A 23,327-nucleotide genomic window follows, 5' to 3' on the forward strand; every position below is an offset into this window, starting at 1 on the left:
TCCTGGTCTCCCTGTGCCTGGAAGCCCCTCTGGAGCTGGTGACTCAGGCCAGGGGAATGAGGACTCCAGGCTGGCACCACTCAGGTGCAGACGTGCAGCAGCTGACGGGCTGTGAAGGATCGGCTTCCTCAAATGACTCACCTGGCTCCATGGGATACGCAGTACCAGCCTTGGGGTCAGCAGAGCTGGCATTACAGCGATGCTCCTGCCTCTGGCTTGAGAATCGTGGGCAGGGAAGGCTTGTAGCAGCCCGGCTCATGCTTGCTGTTCCCACAGGCTGAAGTTGATTTGGGGAATTAACAACATTTGCCCTCCGAAAGGCCAAGAGAAGGATGTTGGAGCTTGCCACCAAGTGGCTTGTGCTCCCTGACAGCAGTGCGTCCCCCAGAGGTTTCTTAGGGCAGCTATGGGTGCTGGCTTTGGTGCCAGGCTTCTTTGTTGCCTGTTGGATGCTTTGGGAAATGGGATTTAAGAGAGATCCCGAGAGTGCTGAGCTCCCACCCTGTGAAAATGAGAGCAGCTGAGAGGTCTGTATGCCAGCTCTCAGCAACACTGGCTGTGCCTGAGAAATGAGGCCTTTGCCTGGGGTTTGCAAAAAGTTCGGCCAAAGCCAGGCTGGCTGGCATTTTGTCTTTTCCTTCCTCTCTGCAGGGAAGTGATAAATGACTAGCTGATATGTTCGGAATGCCACAATCACACCTAATGCCTCTTTTCCAGCTGTCCCAATTACACTCCACCCTGATGATGATGAGCTGTCACGAGGCAGAATAATGACAGACGAATGAGGGGAGGAGATCATGGCGAGGGGAACATGAGAACTGCTAAAGGAACAGAGAGCTGGGAAAGGCAATGAAAGGGCTGTTCATGAGTGCTGAGATGCAAACGCAGCACGTTCCCAGAAAACGTGGACCAGTGAAAGGATCTATCTGGATCTGGTCTTCTTGATTTCTTGCTTTGCCATCAGCACTGCAGCCCAGGCTCAAAGCCTCCCTCTGCCACAGATTGTTTGAATGAATAAATAAATATTCACTGAAGTTACAACTGTCATGCATAGCAAAAAAAGAGATTATTTTTTTTTTTCAGGCTTAGTTTTCATGAAAAACCATCGATACCTGTGGCCCTGGGTGGTCTCACCCATTGAAGAGCTAAAGAAATCTTTGCTTGTCTTGATGAACACCTCCAGCTTCCTGAAGGCAAAGGCTCTGCCTCCAGATTTTGTTTTGTTGTCATTGTTTTGTGCTCAGAAGCACCCAGGATGATGCCAGCAAGCTCTGAGCATCAGAGGATGGGTATTTGCATGTCAAACCCGACGGCACAACGCAGGCTCTGTTGGCATAGCCATAAATGCTGGGGTTGCGACAAGAAGTGCCAACCAGGACGATGAGAGTGTGTAATGAGAAGTTATTTTGGTAATTGAGATCATGTTGGAGAGCACAACAATTTGTAAAGGACAGCTTAGTAATACTGTGTCAAAGGAATATCTATCTTGTAACAATGAGCTGAGCTTATCTGACTTTGCAAGTGCACATTTGGGACTACAGTAAACAGTATTCCTCTGGTTCATCCTAGTTATTTTTACATTACTATAGGCTATCTTCACTAATGTTTGATTTATAATTGCTTCCAAAGTCTGATACTGCAGATCTAATCTAACTCGTAAAAGAATTGTATTACAACATAATGGGTAATACATATAGTTCCAGGCACGATAATCTGGCACGGTGTCTTGAGAATGAAATCTGTTGATTTATTTACTGGGAGGGAGATGGGGTGGGTGAGGAAATAGCTGACAAACTTTTCAGATTCATGAAAATTTATTCCCTCAATCCAGTAAGCTGCAATTATTGCTACAATATAAGGAACTCATTTAATCTCTTTGCAAATGCACGCAGCACACTAACACGTAGGGATGTTTTATTTGATGTGCATATGGAGACAGAAAAATCCTTCCTAACAGAAGACATTAAAGACCCAGCCATAATCCAATAAAACCGGCTTTCATCGAGCAGCTGTTTTGGATGCCTGAGCTGGTTCCCATCATTTTTCCAGGCTGCCCTGAGCCGGGAGTGGGCTTGATTGCAGCAAGCAGCCGTGCCAGCAAACAGAAGCCCGCAAGCGAGTGCCCCTGGGAGCATGGAGAGCCCAGGGTGCCAGCGCCAAGCAGAAGGGGGCTGCAAGAGACATCAGGCTGTGGTACCCCATCTGCACGGCGGACAGCTGCAGAATGACTGGCAGATCCTTCTCCCCCTGGCCTTTCTATTACTCATTTTTTAAGGCTATATCCATCTACTGCATCAGGCTGCTGCTAGTATTTAGATATATAACTCCATTTCTGGGGAATGTTACATGCGGGGAACTTTTAATTACGCAGTATTTTACTCAGTCTTAACTGGACATTGTGCAACGAAACTTGCATTTCTCAGCATTATTCTTTGCCTGGTGTTTTCTGCAAGTTCTTCCTATTCAGCATTTGCTCTTTCTTCACCTGAAATACCTTCTGTCATTTTATATCTCCTTAAAAGACCTTTCTCGAGCTATGTTAAAATCATGCCTTTGAGCTACTTTTCTCAATATTCTCATAACAATTTCAATCTAAGAGACCATTAAAAAAGAAGATAGAAAACCCAAAGGCAAAATCCTAACTGAATTTAAGACAGATTGTGAAAGTAGTTATTTATATGTGGGAAGTAAAAAGGTTGAAGATGATGAAACGGGCCTCTGTGAATGCAATTAATATGTGCATTGCACTTTTGCCATTATTATTGCAGTTAATATTAGGCAATAAAAATAAGGGCTGTAATTATCAGATGATTGAAAAGTATTTTTTATTTAACGTGAAGCAATTTTCTCTCCTGTTGATACACAAGAAACTGAGAGACTCACCAGCAGAGGTCTCATTGATGCAGTGGATCCTTTCTTATCTGGTGTGCCTGCTGCTGCCGCTCAGTTCTTGCCTCGCAGCCAGTTCTGACACCGGGACAGACACCGCTCCACGATGGCTGCGGTGCGGGTGTTGAGGCAGAAAGATGCTCGTGGGGACGGGCAGGCACCATCACCTTTGCCTGTGCCCTTGGTGGAGTCGGTGGCTGCAGGCTCCCCGGTGCGCTGGGGTGCGCAGGGTCCCGCAGTGCTCTGGGGCACACATGGCTCTGCACAAACCACACTTAGAGGCGTACAGGTATCCACGTGTGTAACCAGGCACTGATCGGGGCAAGGATCACCGCTGATCACAGCCTGAGCACAGCAGGGCTCCACCGGCAAGGCCGTGCAACTGCTGGGGAAGGTCTCCATGCAGGTCTCAAGCACTTCGATGGTGCAGGGTTCCATCGGTGACACGGGGTGCTGGTGAGGGAAAGTTTCCCCACATGTCCCCACGATCTCAGGACTGCAGGGTTCTATTGGCAAGGTTGTGGGCTTCACTGGGAAGCTGGTCCCTCCCTGGCTTTGTTGGAGGTCACAGGGGACAACCGCTGGACACACGCAGGTGGTGACACATGGAGATGTGCAAGAGTTGCAGGCAGGTGTCAGCTCAGGGCAGCAGGCGTCCCCAGGCACAGGGACAGCTGGAGGTGCACAGGGAGGACTCAGCTGAAGGCACACATCCAGGCATGGGGCTGCACCCTGGCATTGGCAGGGATCCACCTCAGAAGTCTGCTCCAGACAGGGATGCACATCCTGTTTGGGGCAGGTGTCTTGGTCCACTGCGGCACAGCATGGTGGGCATGCGGCGGTGAGCGCAGCCGCCCCCATGCAGGCAGGAGGGTGAGACATCTTTCACCACTGTGGGCAAGCCTGAAAGAAAACAGATCAATCTGGTGTCCAGTAACACAAAACTTCAGACTGTTTGCTTTCTTGGTTGGTGAATTCTTCAGCAAGGTACTTGCTGCTCATGCCGCAATTGGGCATGACATAAGGAATAGAGAGAAAGCTGGCTGTTTGTTATTTCAAATTCTACAACCATTCCTTACAAAGAGAACTTTGGTTGTGCTGTTTTTCTTTATCAACATCCAAACTCAACTTTTCTATTTAAAATTGGCTTTCAGCCAAACAATTCCACCCTAGCAGTATGTCCTTGCACAGATAGCGATGGATTTCATTAACATTTTCAGCAGAGCTGTAAACTTCAAGGTATTCTCCTCTCTTTTGCAGGTATTTTCTAATTGCCCTATTTGCCCTTGCAGAACACCCATCTTGCAGCTGCTGCAAGAGGAGCAGCTGTCACCATCCTGTCTTTGCCATTGCTAAAGGCAGCAACAGGCTCAACAGGAAAAAGCCAGGACGTGCTGCCTACTGTGGGGCCAGGTGCTCTTACCTTGGCCGCTGCCGTACCGATGCTGTAGTCACTTCACCACTTAGATGACAGCCACATGCACAGCAGTTTCGTCTCCTCGGTGAGCAGGATGGTGTGTTAGTCCTCTAAATCCAGTGCTGGGACGCCAGAAATCATTTTGCAGAGCATCCATGGGAGTTACAGCAAAGCAAGCATGAAGGGAGAAGATTATTACTCTTTCAAACTCTTATCACCAATGATATGTGAGAGCTAATAAACAATTTTCCTTACATAGTGGGTAGCAGTAATCTATCTCAGCAGAAGTTCCACGCCAGTAGTAGTCTTAGATCCGTAAATCTTGAAGATACTTACCCTGCTCAGTATCAGCAAATAAAGCCAGCAAGCAGACCCAGCAACTTTAACCTGGGATCTGCCTTGTATATGCAAGAGCCTGGCCTCCGGAGATGAGGTGCCTCAGGCACACAGACAAGCAACCCTTTGCTAACATGGACCTGCTCCGCCTCTGCCCTGCCTAATTATTTTTAATGGAAACCATCTATTTCCGTGGCTGCAGCATAACCTCGAGTGAGCCCAGATAGCTTGCAAATTCACGTGTCCTTCCAGCAGGGCTGACGTCAGAGAAGAATTTGGGAAATGAATGGATTCAGGGCTTGCTGCCAAATAGTCAGCCAGTCATGGGCAGTTTTTCTGTGACGGTAAAACATCCTCCAGCCCAACACATCATTGAGGGCCATTAGAGACTGGGTGGGATGTGGGATGTGGGAGATTCCTTTACTTTTAGCCACATCTGACCTGCTTCTGTCACTGCCCCTGTCCTGTTTGGATGTGGCACTACTAGTTGTAGGGTCCTGGTGTGCTTCTGGAAACTCTTATATCATCGCCGGTCTCGTGATGTTTTGCATTTTCTTCTAGAACTCTGACTCAGGTAACAAAGCAATATTCCTTCACCAGGTTTTTGCCTTTATCCCTGCACAGTTGCACCCCTGAAGAGCAGAGGGCTGACAAGAGGATTGACCACCAAGCTTTCCCCTTCAGCCCACTGGTTTACCAAAGGCAGCTGAATTACGCCAAGGATTTACTCAAATTGCTGTGGTCGGAAGAACGTTGGCAACCCAAGTGGTCACGCATCCTGAATTTATTTCTTTCTATTCAAATAACCAAAAGCCACTATGTGGGGCATCACCACACTCAGCAGCATGTATACCACACACTTAGAGGGAGGTCAGAACGCAGACACAAGCATGCACATTTGTCTCTGGATGATGTATGAGCTCGTCTCTGCACGCAGGTAATACTGGTTCAATGTTTGTGTCACCGAGTGACTTAGGGCTAGTTAGGAGCAAGCAGAGAAGGAAGTCTCAGCCTCTTTGATCCCTCAGATGCAATGAACTCATTGGATCTCCCTTCTCTCTTATAGTGAGGGGATTTCAAATGAGAACTTTGTTACTTAACCACAATTGTGGCAGGCAGGACCATGCAGCTCCATGCTGCTGCAGTCACACACTGTTTGCTATCTTGTGAAGGGTGCGTCTTGGTCTCATTTTAGCCCACATTGTGAGCACAACAAATCAAACAGGGGCCCTACCACGGTGATTAAAGGTCTTAGCATAGTGAAGTCTTCCCTGGCTGCCTTGCTGCCAAAATCATAACAAATTTATATATATATATATATATATATATATATATATATATGTATATGTATATATGTATGTTGTCTATAGGTTCATGCCTGGTGTGCAGTGCCCACAGAATCAGAATCCTCACAAAGGTCTTTTAATTAAATAATTAATTCAATTATTTCCTTATTTTTTCGGCTAAAAGACTACACAAGCTACAAAAACACTATACACTACACAAGCTACAGGCCTCCCTGTTTTCTTTAAGGTTTCCTTGTCTTTTCCCCAGCTTTGGGACTACATATATATGTGTATATATATATGCATATATATATATATTTGTATTTTTTTTTTGCTAGAATACTGAGTTTGATTGAGGAGCACTGATGTTATGGAGCCACCCAGAAGATATGGGTCCTCCCATTGCTCTGCTGCTCTTTTTGGAGCTCACGCTTAGGTGCAGGGTCTGAGTGCTCCCCTCCTGAGACATGTCTGTGATCCAGTTTGGAGCCCACAGTGCAAGAAAGCCTTCAACAAACTGGAGCAAGTCCAGCAGGGACCCCCAAGGTGTCCAGGGGCTGGAGCAGGTGGTGGGTGGGGAGCAGACCAAAGGACCTGCTGAGCCTGGGGAGGAAGAGGCTTAGGGGAGATCCTTGTGCTCCCTGCAGCTATCCATAGGGTATTAATGTTGAAGACAGGCTCTTCTTAGAGGCACCCTGAGACAGGTTGGGAGAGAATGCTTGTATGTGGCAACAAAAGAAATACTGGCCAGGTTACCTGGAATACATAATTTTTGTAAAAAATAAAAAAAATTTTGTTGGGACGGATAGTGTATACAAGGAAGAGCACGGAAACTGACACACTAGAGCAGAACGAAGCTGTTCCAAGTCCTATACCACATACACCACTTCTGCTGTGACCACAGGGTGTCACAGCAGAAGGTGCAAGAAAATGTACTAAATTAATTTTTATTTAAAGATCAATTTAATCCCAAGGGGATTGTTTCCATGCTGTATCATCTGTTCTTTGCTCCCCACCCCCCATACGAAATACGTAGATGAGGAATTCAGGCTTGCAGGCAGATGTCATAGGTTGCATGTACCACCTCAATGGAGAGGTTTCATTAAAAATTATAATGTAAGCAGGTAATTTAAGGATTGGAGGTGGAGCAAGTCTGGATTATTACAAATTTTATTTCCATACCCCTGAGGTGTCTCACTTCCGGGGACACGGACACTGAAATCGTATAAAAGGGTTCATATTGTGGGGTTTCTCAAACCATTTTGGTTTCGTATGCTAGTTCCCGGTGGTGAATTGGGTAAGTCTCTCTTGGCTGACTGGGAAGTAATGTAAAGGCTGGGGTTATTTAATTTTAAATATTATCTGCAGAAGCAAGCTAGAAGACTTACAAGTACTTCTGCTTAGCGAGATTTGTATGTGGTACTTATCAAGCAGCTAAGTTAAGGGTGACTGGTCATTCTGTCTTCCTCCAACCTCTATTTGCTTTATGTTTTGCAATTGCTGTGTGCTTTCCATCGAGGTGCGTCTCAGGGTAGGTGAGAGTGGCCCAGCCTCTCTCCTTCCCCAGTGACACTGTAGCCCGGTTTTAACCAGGAAATTGTTGGGTTTGAGAGAGATCAAAAGGCAAGGCAAGGACTTCAAAGGCAAAAAAGTGGGAGGGAAGATAAGAAGTGGAGCCTGGCAGGCTGCAGGGGTAAGCGGCGCCTGGAAGGGTGTCTGGGTGGGGAGATCTGCGAGGAGCTCTGTGGGAGAGCCGGAGAAGCCGCGGCCCATGAGGGCCAGGCCCTGTCCCGGGGGGAGGCTCCCAGCACGGGGCCTCGCCGTTCGGCTTCCAGCCTGTGTGTGGACAGGTAGCCTTCAGAGGCTGGAAGTATCCCTCTTGGGCGGACACCAAGAGGTAGTGGCAGAGAGGTAATCCCAAACCGAGGGGAGCCCTGGGAAGGTGGAGGCTGTCGCACCATCAGACCCCATCATGTAATCTACCAAAGTCTGAGTGACACCGCTTCTCGCTCCTCTTTTGAGAAGTTGTTTGCGACAAATGTACAGCTGGTGGCTACAACCTGAAATGCTTTCATGTGGAGTTAGTGCCCTGCTTGGGTTTCAGTTTGTTTCCCCAGTATGTGGCTCAGAGTTCCACCGGAAAAAGTGCGGATTAACTCAGTCTGTGAAATAGCCTTGGGAAAGCTGAATGCCTCTGTTTTCCACACAGTGTATTCCTTTCCCTCTTTCAGACATTCTCCCTCCCTCAAAGATGCTTTGCCAAAATGACTGCCAGCGCAGACAGCCCTGCCTCCCTCCTAACATCGTCTTCTTGAGGAACTTGCCCGTGAATAGAAGCATTGGTCCTGCCAGCACCGTCTGTAACATCGAGTGCTTGCCCCGCTGCACGGATCCCTGCTACTATGCCAGGGTTCCTCGGGGCACCACCACATACATAAACCTGTCTAATCTTGGCAGGAGACAGATTTCCCTGGATCCGTGCTGGTTCGGAATCCCCACGTGTGTGGATCCCTGCTGCCAGGACCAGAACAGGTGCACTACCAGGTGTGTGGATCCCTGCTGTCAGGACGTGACCAAGTGCACCACCACATGTGTGGATCCCTGCTGTCAGGATGTGACCAAGTGCACCACCACATGTGTAGATCCATGCTGTCAGGATGTGACCAAGTGCACCACCAGATGCGTAGATCCCTGCTGTGAGGAGGTGACCAAGTGCACCACCACGTGTGTAGATCCCTGCTGTGAGGAAGTGACCAAGTGCACCACCAGATGTGTAGATCCCTGCTGTGAGGAAGTGACCAAGTGCACCACCAAATGTGTGGATCCGTGTTGCAAGGAAGTGACCAAATGTACCACTAGATGTGTGGATCCGTGCTGTGAGGAAGTAACCAAGTGCACCACCAGATGCGTGGACCCATGCTGCAAAGAAGTGACCAAGTGTACCACCAGATGCGTGGACCCATGCTGCAAGGAAGTAACCAAGTGCACCACCAGATGCGTGGATCCATGCTGTGAGGAAGTAACCAAGTGCACCACCAGATGTGTGGATCCGTGCTGCAAGGAAGTGACCAAGTGTACCACCAGGTGTGTGGATCCCTGCTGTGAGGAAGTGACCAAGTGTACCACCAGGTGTGTAGATCCCTGCTGTAGACCTGTGACCAAGTGTACCACCACATGTGTGGACCCATGTTATGGCAGATATACCAAGTGTACCACCAGGTGTGTGGATCCCTGCTGTGGAGGTGTGACCAGATGCACCACCAGATGTGTGGACCCATGCTGCAAGGAAGTGACCAAGTGCACCACCACATGTGTGGATCCATGCTGTGAGGAAGTAACCAAGTGCACCACCAGATGTGTGGATCCGTGCTGCAAGGAAGTGACCAAGTGTACCACCAGGTGTGTGGATCCCTGCTGTGAGGAAGTGACCAAGTGTACCACCAGGTGTGTAGATCCCTGCTGCAGACCTGTGACCAAGTGTACCACCACATGCGTGGACCCATGTTATGGCAGATATACCAAGTGTACCACCAGGTGTGTGGATCCCTGCTGTGGAGGTGTGACCAGATGCACCACCAGATGTGTAGATCCCTGCTGTGAGGAAGTGACCAAGTGTACCACTAGATGTGTGGATCCGTGCTGCAAGGAAGTGACCAAGTGTACCACTAGATGTGTGGATCCGTGCTGTGAGGAAGTGACCAAGTGTACCACCAGATGTGTGGACCCATGCTGCAAGGAAGTGACCAAGTGTACTACCAGGTGTGTGGATCCCTGCTGCAGACCTGTGACCAAATGTACCACCACATGCGTGGACCCATGTTATGGCAGGTATAGCAAGTGTACCACCAGGTGTGTGGATCCCTGCTGTGGAGGTGTGACCAGATGCACCACCAGATGTGTAGATCCCTGCTGTGAGGAGGTGACCAAGTGCACCACCACGTGTGTGGATCCGTGCTGCAAGGAAGTGACCAAGTGCACCACCACGTGTGTGGATCCCTGCTGTGAGGAGGTGACCAAGTGCACCACCAGGTGTGTGGATCCCTGCTGTGGAGGTGTGACCAGATGCACTACCAGATGTGTAGATCCCTGCTGTGAGGAAGTAACCAAGTGCACCACCAGATGTGTTGATCCGTGCTGCAAGGAAGTGACCAAGTGCACCACCACGTGTGTGGATCCCTGCTGTGAGGAAGTGACCAAGTGCATCACCAGATGTGTAGATCCCTGCTGTGGGGATGTGACCAGATGCACCACCACGTGTGTGGATCCCTGCTGTGCACCCTGCTTTATGCAGCCCACCCCTCTGTGTGCCAGTGTCTGCGGCAAGCAGTACTCCATCAGCTGTGCCGATATCTGTTTTCGTAAGTGAGGGCTCCCTGAGCAGCTGTGTGCAGGGGGCTCCTGCAGTGGGAGCCACCAGATGACCCCTCTGAGGTTCCTCTGCTCTGTGGTTTCCCCAACAGCTATGGAATGAAAATGGTTTGCAGACCCCTGAACCCGTCGACGTCTTCCTCACCTTTCGGCTTCCCTTCTGCCCTTCCTCCCCTAGGAAGGGTAGACCCACACATGGTTTTCCTTGCATTCTGCATCGTTTCTAATGTATTTATCTAAAGCGCAATGCCTTTCCTTGTAACACAGAACCACTTGATTTTGTGCCCCCAGGATTATTGCCTGGGAGAGGGATTCTGTAATTCTTTTCTGCACTGATGTGGATGGAGGAATTTCCCTGTTTGTTCTTCCTCACCATCTTCTCCTTTTCTTGTATTAAGCAATAAAAACAATTAATCTTGGCAACAGCTGTCTGCAAGTTTTCCTTCCATTTTGCACACCCCCAGACTCACACTTCCTCCTTTTAATTTCTTCCTAAATGTCTGATCTCTGCAGAGTGGCAGCTAATGTTAGAACACATGGCAAGGTCTAAGGCAATAACAAGGGTTCCCCATATGATGCCTGGGAAAGGGGGTGTTTGTTGTATGTGTCAAGGAAACACAGCTCTGCCATGGTTCAATGTCTTTCACATTGAAAATGCAGCTGCAGTGCTCCTGAAGCTGGAGGAGCTTAGGGCCTGCTGTGTTTGCGTCCCACAGGCAGAAAGAAAACATTCCCTTACTAGCAATGGGTAAACGAGCCACTAATGAAGGGAAGACAAGCAGGGTTGGGAGACTGCTTGTGCCTTGTGACATTGCCACCTGTGCGCAGGAGGTCCTATCTCAGCCTTTTGCAATCGACTTGCACTTCCTTGTCTCTGGTGGCAATTGGGCAAGTCTCATCAGCTGGGGAGAGCAACATGGATTTGCTCACCACTGAATTCTGCAGAAAGGATAGCAGTATTAGCAGGGTACCTTGGACAACTTTGGTAGCCCTCCATGAACATTTATTGACAAGGATCTGAGTGCTTCCTCCTTAGCACAGTATTTGCTGGCAGAGCTCTCCTCCAGGAATGAGCAACGTCCCCAAGGACTCAAAGTTGTGTTGTTCTGCATGCCACGGTTGTGCTCTGTGGGTTCCCTGAGTGGAGATGGTGCAGGGTGGGCTCAGAGCCAGCAGCAGCTGCTGAAGGGAGGAGAGTTGGGGAGGCAGGTGTGGGGCAGCCGGCCCAGCTGCTGAAGCAGCAACGTGGGCACATCTCCGTCTGCAAGCACCCACTGCCTTGTTTTTAAAGATGCCCCAGAGGCACGAGGCTGGTGACTAACCTGCAATTATCACCGTCTCGCTTTTTCTAGTAGAGGAGTTGGACCAATAGTTGGATGTGATAACTCATACCTGGCAGACGTGGCATTGCACGCGGCTGGGGAGATCCGGCCTCGCGCAAATCACCCCACCCTCGTGGCTCTCCTGTTTCCATCCTCCCCTCCCGGTGGGTCGTGGCGGAGCCCAGCTCTCCCTGCTGGTTGTGCAGCACTTGTGGGTGCAGGGTCCTTGCCAAGGGCTAAGGCATTGCCTCAGCACAAATGCTACCCAACAGAAACACCAAAGCAATTGAGGCTTCCTAATCACCCCTCTGTGGAGGTCTGGTTTGACTCCAAGGCTCCTCTAAAACTCACTTAAATGTTCTGTGCAAGCAATGATTACTTTTGCTCCTGCTCCCAAATCCAATGGAACACTCTTCTGGGAAATAAGAAACTGTAGATGGAAAAAAATAACACTCAGAAAAGATTATTCCTTAAAATCTTTCTCTAAGGCATCCTTCTGATGGCCTCAATCTTGCATTATCTTTAATACTACATATGAACTTGGAAACTCAGTGTTTTAAAAGGATGGGGCCTTTGCAGCAGAGAGCAGACACGTCATTGCTAGGTGGGCATCACAGGTTTATGCCATAGGAAGAGGAACAGAGACCCCTTTTCCTGAGCCACTGAAAATTTACACAACATCTATGAAACTCTCATAAATGTTTGGGAGAAAAGTGTAGTTCAGCATGATCAAGTACAGCAGACCTGCAGTTTTTGCTCTCAGGCAACATGCTTTGAGCTCTATCATGTATTCCTCAGAGATCAGGACACTGCTTTGTTCAGTAAAATACAAGTCCTAAAGAAATTCAGATTCCCATTCCAAAGTGTTGGGAAATCAGAGCAAATACCTGCAATAGTCAGAAGGCAAAAGATAAAATGGATGAGTTATTTTTTTTCAGCCACAGCTAGTTCCTCTTTTTCAGATTTAATTGCATTCAGATGTTCACTTGTCATTCTTCATGGAGCACTCACCTTCCTGAGTAAACAGGAAAAGAGGTGGATAGTGCTGTGTTTGGGTTCCTCTCAGCCCCAGAAGTAATGATCTAATTACTTGATCAAATAGTCCGGAGGGCATGGACTAGACAAGCCACTTGTTTTCATGTGAGGCTAATTGCATTCTGCACTCAGACTCCTGGCATCTCAGCTATGCGAGGATTTCCAAAGCTGGAGCAAGGTCGGGCAACCTGGGACCGGCCCGCCCTGGAAGCTGCCCTCAGTGCCGTGAATGTTCCCAGTTGTGGTAGGGAATGATGAGAGGGGAAAGTCAGGTGTAATGACGCCAAGGACTTTAAGATTTAATTGCAGCAAAGTGCAGGAATGTCCTGGGAAGGCATTGCCATGTTGAGAATAGGGGAAGAATCTTTGGTTTCCATGAAAATGCTTCGTTCACTCAAATGTGGGTAGTGTACTAAACGGGATGTTGTGCATACACAAAGCTTCTTCCAGTACAGGGTCTCATATGACATCCCCAATGCCAACTGGTGCTGGATGCAACAGAGGAACAAATCTTACTTAGGAGGTTTTTGGGTAAACCAAAGGATTCAAAGAAATCCACAGGTGTCATACTTCTGACATCTTTAGGAGTTTTTGAAATAGTTATTCTATATTAGCAGAAATCCAGCTAACAGCCCAAAGCAGTGCATACTGAAATAGTTGCACAGGGAAGAATTTCAGTTTAGGAGGTTTCCATCAAAAATTATGACATCTACAGATATTGAAGTTGTGTATTTATGTTAATAATCATGTCTCTGTGACCATGGTGTGTTTCACATCTGCAGGCGAAATTTTTATAGGTATGGGAAGAGAGCTCCAGTCTGGTTGTGCCACCATCTTTGTTAGCTCTTGATGGTGAGATATGAGGATTATTGGGAACCAAGTGTATTGACGGTGCCTTTTTTTTTGTTTTTTTTTCCTGATTTCTTCATAAACATTTTTCTGAACACCAGAGTACTTTGCCCAAGGGGCTCTTCTTCTGCGACACCAGCCAAACCTCTGGGTAGAAGAAGTGTCACTCTGACTCCTTCTGGGATCCAGGAGCCTCTTGTTCAGGTTACTCTCTGCAGTCCTCTTTTCATCAAATAGCTACTCATTGCACCAGCCTTTGCTTCTGCGAGTGAGCTTAATGTCTGCCATTTAATTAAGTAGATCCCAGAAGCTGCGGCTTTGGAATATCATTTCTTTCCAGTTCTTTTGCCAAAGGATGATGGCCGTGAACGGATGTCGCTGTGGAGTCCTGACTCACTGAACCTAATGTGACTAGTCAAATAGCCAAATTGCTCATAAATATAATAGAGATCCACAAATAAGTGTCAATTAAAAATAATAATCCATCCCTCTGGTGTTCCCACATATTACAAATGCAGATCAATTTATATCTCCTAAAATATCTATTTCTCCTGGAAGTTGTTACAATTTCTTGCTAATCAAATATAACAATAGGGTTCACAATAACACCCTATAGAAAGGGAGACGTAGAACCAGTCATCACCATTGGTTTCAGAAATGAGCCTGGAGCCCCAGGAAAGCATGAACGGTACAAACCAGGCCAAGAGAACCCCCCCCAGCAGAATAAGCAATGGTGGTAGCTGCTGTGAGGGGACCTAGAGGAGCTGGAGGGCGATTGCTGGTATTGCACAGCAAGGTTAGCGCTAGGTGGAGGAGATGGGGAGATGTTTATCCATCAAAATACTAGACACATAAATCTCATCTGGTTGCTCTCAGTATGTTTTATTATCTTTGGGGCCTATCTGCTGCAGTCATGGCTCTTCCTCCTCACCCTGAGGCAGATATGCAACATGAGCAAAACCCACTGTACAAGTCCCTATTCCTGTCATCTACAAAAGCTGCTGGTGCAAGTCTGGGGGGGGGGAAAAAGGCACATGATGCACTACGTCTATGCTGCAAATGAAGAGAGGAGCGGAAAGAATGAACAAACCATGAGGTGCTCCCAGGAAGATGCCAAGAGCAATGCAAATCTGCTCACATGAGTTTAGGTCAGGAACTCCAGTTCCCCCGTGTAAACACTAGAAAGGAATCGGCGCCGATGCCTGTCATTCTCCAGCAGAACTCCTGATGTCCAGTATAAACAGGATGCACTGCTCATGCTGAATGGATTGTTGCTGTTTTTTTCTGCTCATTCAGCATTTTTGTAAATGATCTAGTTGGGGAATTTGGCCACCCAAATGTAGCCCAGTGATCACATTCCACCTCTGTGATTGGAATATCTTGGAGAAATAAAGATTTTCTGTGCTGTGAAGCTGAGTGACATATCACAACTAGGAAAATGATTCAATAGCTAACATGGAGTTCTGGGCCTTAATTCCACTTAAACTGAAGTAAATTTACACTGCTCTAGCAATGGAAAAATAGGCCTTTAAAATGTGTGCCCCTCTGTTTTGCCCCGAATGGCTTGAAGAGGTCCTCAGGGTGACTGGAGTTGTGTCCCCATTGGCATTGCCAAGCACGAATGCTGTTAATAGGGCAGCAGTATGGAGAGGAAGGGGCTGGGTGTATTTAATGTTTAAAAAGGTCCTGGAGAAACAGAAACCTCAATATACTGTGGAAGTATTGATGGCACACTGTAGGATTAGCTCCCTCTTAGCATGAGAATTAGGAGAAAATATTTCTCAGAGTAAATCAAATCAATTAATTGCCCGTCTTCACTAATAATAGCCATCTGTTCTTGCTTCATTGAAAATACAACTAAGGTATCATTCAGACATTTATGGAAATAAGGAGTTTAAAATATCCAAGCATACTAAATCTTTTTGGAAAAGCAATTAATGCTGTACCTATCTGATTATTATTTTTTGATTACTGTGTCATTCCCGTTGGGAACTGCATGACTTGGGTATTAGGTGGAAACAGATTTTGCTCAGAATCACATGCCTTGCCTGGAAGAAGGTTTCCATCAAAAATTATGTTGTAAACAAATATGTAAAGCATGTATAGGTGGAGCTTATTCAAGTTGTTAGTGGTCAGGTGTCCATACCCCTGGGCTTCTTCGTTTCCGGAGATGACGCCACGCAAGCCATATAAAAAGGTTTGCATTTTGATGCCCACATCAGTTCATTTGACTTCTCCCTCACTCACTTGTGTTGGTGAACTGGTAAGTCTTTATTGGATTTATCAGGGAATAATATGATAACTGTGTTACTCGGTTGTTCTGGTCAAAAGAATATACTAGCTATCACAGGAGAGCTTTGCTTCAAGTGTTCCTGTTTCAGGATTTTGTCTTGGGATGGGGGGAAGAAATGTTGGACTCTTTTAGAGTTTGTTCCTCTGTAAGTAGCTTGCAAATGTCCTGTCACCTGTTGGGAAACTATCTGTCTCTTATCCTCCTTCATATTCACTCTTCATTAATTTATGTAAACCTCATTAAGTCAGGAAATTATATAAATTACTGGATGCTGCAGAGTAAGACCTAGGACTTCAAAAGAGATGGCTGGGAAGAAGCACTGTCAGTAAGAAGGAAGCTGCAGGACACCTGAGGGCTGCACTGCAGGAGGCATCTGTGAGAAATCAGGATGAGGAATTGAATCAGAAATAGGAGCTGCAGCCTCTGGCCCAACCCTTCCCTTATGAAGGGAGAAGCCCATTAATTTTGATGCAACTCCAATGATGAACCACGATATACAGCAGGGAGAGCATCTGAACTTGTGGTCTTTGGGATTTATCCTCTGGGATTAGCAGCTCAATGTCTACACAAATGGGGATGTGCTCTGTTGTGTGTTTGAGGAACTGAAAAACTGATGGACAGAGGATGGGCTCTGGAACATCTGACGACTTAAATAAGAAAATAAGGAAATAGACTATTTTAACATTATGGCTTCTTCAAAGTTAAACTGTGTGCAACTGTTAAGGGTTTATGGTTGTAGTTTCTCTAACACTGATGCTTGCAGGTTCCCAAGAAAGGAATAATCTGGTAGTGCTAGTTGTATGTATTTGAATGCAGAAATCATTCACACATGCAACTTTTCCTAATAGGCCTCTTGTGAATCCACCAGCTAACTGCTATGTATGTTTTAAGGGCTTAGGTTGGGAATTGTGCCTTACAGAGAAAAGACAAATGTCCTGATCTTGTCTCTCTCTTGTCTTTGCCTCCAGCTTTGCCAGCACCCCAGAAGAATGTCTTACTACGAGCAGTGCAAGCAGCCCTGCGTGTTCCCTTCCTTCTGCGTGAAGAAATGCAACCAGTGTGTGGAGCCCTGTGAGCCAGTGTGCGTGGAGCCCTGCAGCAACATCTGCGTGAAGCCATGCTCCACGCAGTGCGTGGAGGTCTGTGCCCCTAAGTGTGTGGATGTCTGCCAGGCTCCCTGTGCCTCCGAGTGCACCACATGCTGCACCACCCAGTGCGTGGAGCCCTGCAGCACCCAGTGTACCACCCAGTGCACCACCCAGTGCGTGGAGCCCTGCAGCACGCAGTGTACCACCCAGTGTGTGGAGCCTTGCACCACGCAGTGCGTCGAGGTCTGTCCCCCCACATGCATTGATGCCTGCATAAAGCCCTGTGAAACCCAGTGCCCGACCCACTGCACCACCCAGTGCGTGGAGCCCTGCATCAGCCAGTGCTGCACCAAGTGTGTGGAGCCCTGCCCGCCGGCGTGCGTGGAGGTGTGCGCTAAGAAGTGTGATACGTGCGAGACCGTGTGCCTGGAGCCATGCGGCACTGTCTGCTCTCACCCGTGCTAATTGCCTTACTTGAATGGGCCTTGCGAGCACCCCCAACACTTTGGTGCATTGCAATATCCACGGGCTCATGAGCATCCATGGAATGAAACACAGATTACAGACCCACCTGCGACGTACCAAGACCTCTCCCAACATGGTCATCCCACGTTTTCTTTGACTTGGAAAATATTTCTCTGAATTTTTCCAGCCTGGACCTTTTCTTCCTATGCTACTTCTGCTACTTCTAACTCAGCAACTTTTTCTTGGTAACTGCAGTTGACCATTATTATACCACGGGGCATCTTGGCAGAGGCTGTGCTATGAGAAGTTGGTGTTGGAAGATGTCTCCACTTCCATTCTATAATTCTCATCTTGTCTTTTAATGCATGTCTTCTTGCCTTTCAATGTCTATGTGCAGCAATAAAAATTGACCATCGATGGCATAATGTGTCTTCTGTCTTTCTTTTGTCCCCCAATTCCTGTGTCTTCGGACCCAAGAACATCTTCCTTTAGTTTTCCTTTTAAAAAGCTGGTACGGCTGTAGAGGATTTGTGTCTAAAATGCAGTGCTGTGAACAGAGGGAGCATGCGTTATAACGTTGGACAATATTAATACCATAAACAAAACATCAGCTGATGAACACTTTCCTGACAGGTATCACAGTTCTGTTCTACCTCAGAGTAATGATACAAAATTTTTTTTTTGATCTTTATGTCTCTGTATTTTGGGACCAAATCTTAGGAACTGTTAAAACGTAAATTTAAGTGGAAGAAAACCCCAAGCTAAGAGAGAAATCATTGAAACATAATGGTGAGTTTTTAATTATTTATTTAAATCAATCCGATGGAGATGAAAATGGTATTTTCAGGGAACCTTTCCCATGATCCTCACTGACTAAAGATAGAAAGTAGGGGATTCGGCTTCAGGAGATGAATGTTTTTGTGGTTCAGGAACAGGTCCTAGCCCTGCAAGTTTGCAGTTTTGGTCCAAAGTTTGCTGTAGATACTTTGTGTGGCTTTGGGCAAGTCTTGCCATTGTTATCTATCCATTCCCCATCTGCAACGAGGAGAAGTTACCTCCCCAGCTGATAAAGTAGTTGGCATTTCAGGTTCATTAACACCTGGCAGGGGACAATAATATTTGAATTCACTTACAGGTGCATCCTCTTTATCTAGAGACACAATTCTGAAACTGAAGGAGGCCCATTGTCTGGATGGATGTTGTACCCATTTAGACGTCGAGTTTCAGAGACAACGCTCCCATTGTCTTACACACCGTGCATGTGACTTGCTTACCTCTGTCTCCATGATGGCCATACAATTTCCATGTCTGGGATGAAGAGAATTATTACCCACCTACCGTGTCATTATGTCAAGGGTGGAGGAGGACTAATCTAGAAAAGAAAAGAGTTATATTTAGGTGTGTGTAAACACTGTTACCAAATCAGCATCTAATGAGACCTTGTGTGCAGGTTTGACAGTAGATTATTTTTTGTCTTATTTCTGTCAACGCCAAAAGGTGATATCATCAAAAAGGAATAATAATAGACAAAATACTGTATCTCACTAAGGCAAAGAAATTCTACACTGCAACATGCCTTCAGTTCAAAGTGGTGGACCAGATATTTAACAGCAAGAAAGGTGAAGGGGAGACTAAGAACATGTACCTCCAATTCTACTGTTGAACCCAAACCTTTAGGGATTCAACACAGAACTTTGCCATCCACAACCTCACAAATGACTGCTTGCTGCTGCCACATACTTCACGTCAGTGCCCAGGTTCAGGCATGGAAAATGTCTTAGTCAGGAAGTCATATGCAGCTACTAAGGAGATCTGTCCCACAGGTTAGTCACTCATAATTGATGTCCAGTCTTCTTCATCCAGATCTATAAGACATGTTAGTCATTTATAATTTCCTCTCTTTTCTTCTGTCTCCGCTGCAAGCTCTGGACCAGGTGCAGTAATGACAGATGTGAGCACGCTGCTCCAAAAACCCTAGAGGAAGTGGACAAAGAGACCTGTTAGGCTGTGCTCATCATGTTTCCTGTTCCTGTAGGAACATGTGTCGCAAAAGCCCTGACACATTGCTCTTCTATGCACCTGTGGTTAATGTTGAGCATTGCTAAGGTTCTCCTATATATTTACAAAAATTAATGATGTTTGGTCCGTGTTAACCACGCGATCATTAAGACCCCTGGTAAATCAGCAATGAATGGGCAACATTAAGGTGTGGGATATTCCATTAGCACCTGCTGCTCACCTACACCCAGTGGAAGCCATGTCCGTCATCTCTTTGCATATCACACCACTATAATGGACACTGGGCTGTAATTCATGGGGCTGAATATGACCCCACAGGGCATAGCATTGAGAAATACTCAAGGAAGGTTGAACTACCTTTTCCACTAGAGCTAAGGGCAATGTTTCAGTTGAAACAATTTCTCTATTCCTTCCTGGGGAAAAAAAAAATAAAAATCAAGAGGACTCTCATTTTTCTCTAGCATAGATCCATCCCCAGAAAAAGAAATCCTGCCACAACCCCAGCAAGCCAAACTCAGTGTTTGTAAATAAAATTTAGTTCCATCAGTGAAAAACTAAGGGAAATCCTAAGAAAACGTACGGAGAAACCTTTCCAATTTCTCAGTAGTATGAAACGTTTCAGTCCTCTTTTGGGGAAGGAAAATGGAGAAGGACAGAAGCAAGAGCTGAAAACACGGAGTGTAACAAATGCAGGCCTGCTGCCCTTCCTGGGAGCTGGGAAGGACAAGTCTCCTGTGCCTTGCTCCAACATATCTCATCCAGCCAGAGATCTATCCTGGTGATCACAGACAAAATTACTGGGGGACACCTAACCTTTATGCAAATGTCTTACCAACTCCAGAGTGGATCTGAGCTGGCCCAGAAAACTGAGTTCACCTGTGGGATCTTTGCCCAGGGTCGGGACAAGATGAATTAATAATAAATTAGCCAGTTATTACCAGACTGGGTGTGCCTTGCATTAAAAACAACAAATCCCCCGCACCCAAAAGAGGAGGCATCTCTGATAGACCTTGACTGAAGTCCAGGAGTACGGAGGTGTTAGTGGAGCAGGTTCTGGTTGTGAAAGATTCTGGTCATCACATTAATCTGTTGTCATCAACTCCCAGGGCTGACTTCTGAAAGCGTATAAAAGCCTCCTGGTTGGGAGGCTCCTTAAACCAGGTGGCTCTTTCTTCCCTTCCTCCAACAGCAGAAGACGCTAGGTGAGTCCCTTCAAGCACAGTTTGCTCTACAGACTGGGGGTTCTGGTGCTTTGTTATTGGGAAACTGGATGATTTTTCTTCATTTTGTTTCTCTAGTAGCAACTCCCACCCATCTCCCTTTCAATTTCACCTCCATGAAGGTGAAAACCATATTATATTATTTTGAGACGGTCTGAGGCTCCACAGTGGCTGGCTGACTCTTTGAATCAGCAAGCCTGTGTTATCCCTCATCATTTTTTCCAGATGATAAGAATCGTTTTGGATAACCATCAGGTATTTTGTATCAGATACCAAAGGATAGCATCCACCAACTCATTGTGCATATGTAGAGTAGCTATGTGCTGATCACCACAGCCTCCTGCATTTCCAGGGCTCTGAGTTTCACTTTTTTGTACAAGATGGTAGCAGCACACAGCAGGAGAATCGTTCACCTGTGCCTACAGCCAGAGACATGGCTCCTGCTCTAAGGCTCTCAATGTTATTAGCAGAGACATGGCTGTAGCCGGAAAGGATTGCTATCAAGCTATTGTCTTTTTCAGAGATCGCTTGCAACACAGAAATATCCCTGTATTTTTTCTCCTCTTGCAGCAGTTTTAAATATTGCTCTGAGGTTCTTTATGACCTAAGCGTGCTTTCCTTACAATTTGCATTGCTTCTTAATCTGTCACTTGAAATATTTGGAAAACAATGGGCAGAAGGAAAGAAGGAAAAAGCCTCTCATTATTTCTCTCCCTCTTATTCTGTAACCATTTACCTGTTGGGATCATAACTTTGTTAGGGCAGTGCTTGCCTCTTATCCTTTTTTATGCGTATATACAGTTATGCCTCAAGGCCTTGGCAGAGTGGCTGAGCACCGTAGAAATCATACAAGAAGTGTGGGGAAGCTAAAACAAACTGGAGTCACCAACAAAAATTGCTGTGAACAGCAGCATCCAAAGTGATTTCCAAGTTTCTGTTTGTTTGTTTGTTTCTGTTGTTACTTATTTATTTGTTTGTTTATTTATTTATCTATTGCGTTTTTTACTGGTAGAACTAGATTTTAAAGGCTTTTCATTGTTAGCCTGATATCAAGGCAAAAGAACTGACTGAAACCCTAATATCAAGAAAGGAGAATTGTGTTGGGCTCAATTTAACTGGAATGGCACCTTGTTTTCTTCCAGGTTTAGCCAAAATGTCTTCCCACCAGCAGAAGCAGCAGCAGCAAATGCCTCCAAAATGCCAGGAAAAGTGTCCTCCAAAGTGTGTGGAGCAATGCCAGCCTCCAAAAGGACAAGCCAAGTGTCCTGTGAAGAGCATCCCACAGCAGCAGCAGCAGCAGCAATGCCCAAAGCAGAAGTAGCACTAACAGCAGTGGTTACAAAGTGCTGTGGAAGAGGCAAATGCATTTTTCCAACCTCTCCCTCTGCCTGCTAGCTCTGCCAGAATAGCTGGGAATTTGCAACACACCTTCTTTGTTTGCAGGCAGAAATCATGTTACAAAGAGATGCAATTCATTATCTCGGATTTATTCATCTTCTACTATAAAAATGTCATGGGGGCATTTCCTTCTGATCTTTAATTCGGGACATGCTGCAATAAAATTGTAATTGACCTCATTATTTGCTGCCTGATATTTTTGTGCTTTACTTGTGTCATTCATTCTCTTTCGATTTCTTTTAGTAGTCAAAGAATCACCTTTAAGCATGCACATACATATAGGGCTTACATACACTTGGGCCCATGTACATTTGCCTTCCAGATTTCCCACGGAGGAAATTACATTCTCAGGCATTGAATATTTATGTAGGGATTATAAAATCTTGCAAGTGTTTTTCACCCTGAACTGTAGCAAACTAAGGAAACTTGGTGTTCTGCAAGGTATAACATTCTGAAGTACGTTCCTGTGGAATCTATCAAAGCAATTAATTGTGAATTTGAGTCCCAGATATACTATAACTGCTGAGAGAAAAACAACCTTTGGAAGTTCTTAACACTGAAAGGAAGCTTTCGCTTGCTTAGAAAGAATATTTTTAGTTCTAAAAGAATCAGAAATGGGATTTTGAATGTTGCCATTTCTCAGCAGGAAATACTGGCTCAGCTAATTGATTTCCAGCCAGCTGTATGGCAAGGCAGAGGAGGAAAATTATCATAAAGGCAGAAGCTGTTGAATGCTATGATAGTGGTGTCTTGCAGACAGACACAAATCTGCTCTGCAAACCAGAAGCTGTGTGTCTCAGAGTGATTCTGTGATCAGACGATGAGGTTGGCGGTATCTAACCCATCTAGCAAGTACAGGGCCAAACTAGCGAGACCACATTGCTCCTGGCTCATCTGAAGTGTGGGAAAAGCTTGTCTGCCTGTGCTTGCAACCCTCCTGATAGGTACACCCATGCCTTCTGCCTGCTGGAGGTCACGGGGTGGCTGTGAATGTGTTTAAGTTGGGCAGACTGAGCACTGGGAGAGCTGGGCATAAGCTGATGCCCTGTGTCCTGCTTTGGGATGGGGTGTCTTGCAGAGAGCTGTGGTGCTATTAATTAGTGTTATTAGTGTTATCAGTGCTATTAATTAGTGTTTCTGTACAATAAGCCATCCCCATGCTGGTACAGCCCAGGGGCTCTTGCAGGTGCCTGGAGGAGAGGAACAGAAGATCCAGGGTCCTCTGCAAGCACCCAAGTTTCTGAGTTCCAATTTGCCTGGTTTTCAGCCTAAAAAGTGAGCGATTTGCAAGCTGAGACTCCTTGTCCTCTTCATAAGCAGAAGATATTAAAAGTCTCCACAA

The 23,327-nt window shown here is 46.3% G+C and overlaps 2 protein-coding genes and 1 long non-coding RNA gene across 4 annotated transcripts; 2 read left to right on the forward strand and 1 right to left on the reverse strand.

Annotated features, from left to right (window-relative positions):
- Nucleotides 1-2,667: 2,667 nt before the first annotated feature.
- On the reverse strand, nt 2,668-4,869 carry LOC137845659 (uncharacterized). 2 transcript variants are annotated; one of them, XR_011090246.1, is made up of 3 exons: nt 4,562-4,869; nt 4,313-4,428; nt 2,668-3,792 (listed from the first exon to the last, which is right to left on the reverse strand). It is a non-coding gene; the product is annotated as an uncharacterized lncRNA (long non-coding RNA). The 2 variants fall into 2 exon arrangements; XR_011090245.1 differs by having other exon boundaries at nt 2,669-3,792; nt 4,643-4,869.
- A 3,310-nt stretch (nt 4,870-8,179) lies between these two features.
- LOC137845699 (keratin-associated protein 10-4-like) lies at nt 8,180-10,655 on the forward strand. Its single transcript, XM_068663120.1, has one exon. It carries the CDS (start codon nt 8,180-8,182, stop codon nt 10,292-10,294), a length of 2,115 nt encoding a protein of 704 aa, XP_068519221.1. The 3' UTR covers nt 10,295-10,655.
- A 6,114-nt stretch (nt 10,656-16,769) lies between these two features.
- LOC137845725 (proline-rich protein 9-like) lies at nt 16,770-17,758 on the forward strand. The gene has a single exon (XM_068663146.1). It carries the CDS (start codon nt 16,785-16,787, stop codon nt 17,346-17,348), a length of 564 nt encoding a protein of 187 aa, XP_068519247.1. The 5' UTR covers nt 16,770-16,784; the 3' UTR covers nt 17,349-17,758.
- Nucleotides 17,759-23,327: the final 5,569 nt, after the last annotated feature.

This window comes from Anas acuta, chromosome 28 (genome assembly GCF_963932015.1).
Source record: "Anas acuta chromosome 28, bAnaAcu1.1, whole genome shotgun sequence".
Lineage (NCBI taxonomy): Eukaryota > Metazoa > Chordata > Aves > Anseriformes > Anatidae > Anas > Anas acuta.

Bases quoted from the DNA above. Each gene is read 5' to 3' on its own strand.
- LOC137845725 (XM_068663146.1), top strand. From the start codon at position 16,785: ATGTCTTACTACGAGCAGTGCAAGCAGCCCTGCGTGTTCCCTTCCTTC.
- LOC137845699 (XM_068663120.1), top strand. From the start codon at position 8,180: ATGCTTTGCCAAAATGACTGCCAGCGCAGACAGCCCTGCCTCCCTCCT.